Below are 4663 nucleotides of genomic sequence, written 5' to 3' on the forward strand. Positions count from 1 at the left end.
AACACACACATACACACACACACACACACACACACAGCTACTTCTACACACACACTCCTATACACATACACAAACTCCTATACAAACACACACACACACACACACACACAGCAACTTCTATACACACACTCCTATACACATACACAAACACACACACACACACAGCTACTCATACACACAAACAGACACACAGGGTTACTCTTATACACACACACACACATCCCTACACACACACACACACTCCCATAAAAACACACACACACACCCCTACACACTCCTATAAAGCACACACACACACCCCTCCACACACACACTTCTATAAACACACACACACCTACAGACACACCTACCTGACTCTCTCCTTTGGGTCTCCGAAGGACTCCCGGAGGCGGGAGAAGTCGGGGTAGAAGTGGACGGACGGCGAGACGACCTCCAACAGACCCGACTGGATCTCTGCTGGAAAACTGACCCACAGAAACATCTCTCATTAGATTACATCATATATACATCGTCACGTCTTAACACGGCTGGTTAATAAAGCTAATTCAAACTGGGACGGCAGGATAAAGGAAAGGAAAAGGTGTTGGTGTGAGGAGGGAAGGAAGGGGAACGAAAGAGGGTAGAGGAGGAAGGGAAGGAAAAGGAAGGAGGAAAGAAAATGAGGATAAATCAGGACAAAGGAAAGAAACGAGGATGTAAAAAAGAAAAGATGTAGATGAAAGGGTAAACAATGAAATGAATGAAGTCAAACAAAAAAGGGAAGGAATCACACTCTTTGTTTTTGTTTTACCTGCTGCCGTGGCTGTGTGTGTGTGCATAAATGTGTGTGTGTGTGTGTGTGTGTGTAAGTGTGTGTGTCCGTTCGTGTATGTATGTGTGAAAAAAAGGGAAGGAATCACACTTTCTTTCTTTTTGTTTTATCTGCTGCTGAGGGTGTGTGTGTGTGAATATATATGTGTATGTCCGTGTGTGTGTGTGTGTGTATGTATGTAAGTGTTTGAATATGTGTGTGTGTGTGTGTGTCTGTGCATGTGTGTGATAAATGAATAACTCTGCACGTTGACTGCGTGCAGGGAACAACAGCGCCCACAGACACAGCTGTTCACACACAGCAGAGATCAAATAGCTGCCGTGTACGAGCCGACATCAAACACAACACAACACAACACACACAGAAAGGAAAGACCGGTTTCCGTAGAAACGGCATCCCATCATGCAGCTTTGGACACTTACAGGCGCTTCAGGTTGTCGGCTACACTGCTGGCGTACTGCTGGTCAGCCTGAAGGCAGGCACACACACACACACACACACACACACACACACACACACAGAGAAAAAACTACTTTAGATTCACACACTTGAACATCAACAACAACTTAAGCAATCGATGACATCAGAACTCAGCCTCCTGCTCGGCCAATCAGGGCCCAGATGGGTTTCCCTTCTGGGACCCAATCATGTGGCTACAGGTTGCTGTGAGGACACACACACACACACACACACACACACACACACACACACGCACACACACACGCACACAGATCCCCACCCACCCACCCACACACACACGGTTTCCCAACAGCCGAACTGAATCTCTCTCTGCGGAGTTTGTTTGTGGTTTGTTTTGGCGTCCTGGACGTGCCAGCCGGGTGGAGCTTAGTGTTAACGAGGAGCAGTTGCAGCCCCATGATGAGGCTTCTCTAACATTTACTGAGAGCTCTTCTGTTTCTGCTGACGCTGAAAGTTCCTCTTTATTTTCCACCCATGAAGGGGACAGTTGACATCTTTGTAGGGATTGTATGAGGCAGATTGGAGAAGACTAGTCCCCTAGGGGTACTTTGGAGGACTGCAGGGGGTACGTGTACTCCTAGGGGTACTTTGGAGGACTGCAGGGGGTACGTGTCCCCTCCAAGGATAATTATATAGGCGGGGCCAGAGGCGAGCTGCACCAATCACATCTGTGTATATGATGTGGGCGGGGCCAGAGGCGAGCTGCACCAATCACATCTGTGTATATGATGTAGGCGGGCCAGAGCCGAGCTGCACCAATCACATCTGTGTATATGATGTGGGCGGGCCAGAGAAGAGCTGCACCAATCACATCTGTGTATATGATGTGGGCGGAGCCAGAGCCGAGCTGCACCAATCACATCTGTGTATATGATGTGGGCGGGGCCAGAGGAGAGCTGCACCAAACACATCTGTGTATATGATGTAGGCGGGCAAGAGCCGAGCTGCACCAATCACATCTGTGTATATGATGTGGGCGGGGCCAGAGGAGAGCTGCACCAATCACATCTGTGTATATGATGCGGGCGGGGTCAGAGGAGAGTTGACCAGATGACAACAGTCTAATCTACAAGTTAGCTCCGCTGGTAGCTAAGCGTACGGGGCTATGGATACGTCAACCCATGTGTTTTGTTGTGATAGTGTTATCCAATGGTTTGCAAGTCAGATTATCAAATGCCCGCTTGGTCATTACTCTCATTACTCGATGCCAGACCCTGGTTTTCCAGGGCTAACAGCAAGCATCGGTTTCAGTAAACGACAGAGTCTTGTTTTCAACATATAACAGTGTATTTGTGAAGTATTTTAATATAAGTACAAGTATTCAGTAGGAACCAATGAGATTGGCGCTGAGAGGTGCAGACAGGAAGCAAGTGAGATGAATAGCAGATAAGAGTAGAGCTGCAATGTTGAAAACAGGTCAACTTGTGTGATGTCAGCTTGTTAAATGTGAATATGTTCTAGTCTCTTCTCTCCTCTGGGAATGTCTTTGAGTTGTGGACAAAGCAAGATGTTTGAGGACGTCGTCTCGGGCTTTTAGGGAAACACTGATCCACATTTTTAGAGAAAAAAAAACAACTAATCCGTTCATCCAGATAATAATCCACAGATTAAGACAATGAAAATAATCGTTAGTTGCAGCCCTAGTTGAGAGGTTCAACACACACACACACACACACACACACACACACACATACACACACACAAACACACACACACACACACACACACACACACACACACACACACACACACACACACACACACACACACACACACATACACACACATTGATTTAATTCCCTGCTGCTGCAGTTATGGAGTTAGCATTAGCACAGATGTTAAACAACGACTCTATGTGTGTGTGTGTGTTTCTTGGGGTCCATTAACTAAACCACTGACCTTTAGGAAGCATGCATCAACGCACACCCTCACAGACAATTATCCCCAATACACGCACGCGCGCATACGCGCACACACACACACACACACACACACACACACACACACACACACACACACACACACACACACACCTCTGCGATGAAGACGACGATGACGCAGTCCTCTTTCTCGGTCGGGCTGAGCTCAGACATTAGAGAGGTGAGCGTGTCCGTCAGGTAGGAGTGGACCTCCCTCTTCACACTGGGAACGCCCATCACTATGGAAACTACACACACACACACACACACACACTATTAAAGGGAAGTCAACATAAGAGAGAATGTCAAAGGCAGTAATGTAGAAATAACAGTAAAAAATTCTCTGTGAAAGTAAACATTATGGGATGCAGCATATCTCCACCAGACTTCATGTAAATAATCACTACTTTTAGCGTGTATAGAGCAGCATATCTCCACCAGACTCCATGTAAATAATCACTACTTTTAGTGTGTATAGAGCAGCATATCTCCACCAGACTCCATGTAAATAATCACTACTTTTAGCATGTATAGAGCAGCATATCTCCACCAGACTCTATGTAAATAATCACTACTTTTAGCATGTATAGAGCAGCATATCTCCACCAGACTCCATGTAAATAATCACTACTTTTAGCGGGTATAGAGCAGCATATCTCCACCAGACTCCATGTAAATAATCACTACTTTTAGCGGGTATAGAGCAGCATTTCTCCTTTTGGGAAATTGGAAATACCAGCAGTAGTTTATATAATAATAATAACAATAATAATAATTTTAACAATAAAACATTTTGGCTGATCAAAGATCTTTAGCATAAATTAAATTAAATGTGTCTCAATGGGTGAATTAGGAGTTTATTTCAACCAGACCAGAGTGGTGAAAGACAACTTGATTCCTGTTCTTTTGTTCACTATGAAGCTCTTCTAACGGTCTCTTCCTTCCTGCAGAGATTTCACAATAAAAGCTCTCCAGTGGCATCATCTCTCCTTTAGCTTGTTGGTGGTTTTATTTAAATTACAGTTTTTAACTGACAAATTAGAAATATAAACTGAGACAGAGTGTGAAAATAAGATAACAACACACACTATTGTTATTTATCTGCTTTCCTTGTTTCTTTGTTTATTTAATATGTATTTTTTCTCCTTAATGCTCCAGGAAAAACACTTATGCTGAGCCTGTTCGCTTTACATATAAATCAGACCTCTCTCTCTCCCTCTCTTTCTCCCTCTCTTTCTCCCTCCCTCCCTCTCTCACTCTCACACACACACACACACACACAGATATAGATATAATTTCCTTTCCTCTCTTGATTTTTATCTCTCTGTTCTTTGCAGCACCATAAAACACTTTCTGTCCGACTAACCCGTTTAACTCAGAGTGCATCATAAATACAGCTGACTGCACGCACGCACGCACACACACACACACACACACACACAAACACAAACAC

The 4663-nt window shown here is 44.6% G+C and overlaps 1 protein-coding gene across 1 annotated transcript in view; it reads right to left on the minus strand.

The window, feature by feature from the left end:
- The window catches only part of mgat4b (alpha-1,3-mannosyl-glycoprotein 4-beta-N-acetylglucosaminyltransferase B), a gene marked incomplete at its 5' end in the record, with an annotated part of 14391 nt that extends 10908 nt beyond the window's left edge, over positions 1–3483 (minus strand). Inside the window, 3 exons of the mRNA XM_034883398.1 lie at positions 351–464; positions 1234–1280; positions 3325–3483. Of these exons, the coding sequence (XP_034739289.1) occupies positions 351–464; positions 1234–1280; positions 3325–3483 (320 nt within the window). The remainder of the gene's footprint in view (positions 1–350; positions 465–1233; positions 1281–3324) is intronic.
- Positions 3484–4663: the final 1180 nt, after the last annotated feature.

Source organism: Etheostoma cragini, chromosome 10, assembly GCF_013103735.1.
Source record: "Etheostoma cragini isolate CJK2018 chromosome 10, CSU_Ecrag_1.0, whole genome shotgun sequence".
Lineage (NCBI taxonomy): Eukaryota > Metazoa > Chordata > Actinopteri > Perciformes > Percidae > Etheostoma > Etheostoma cragini.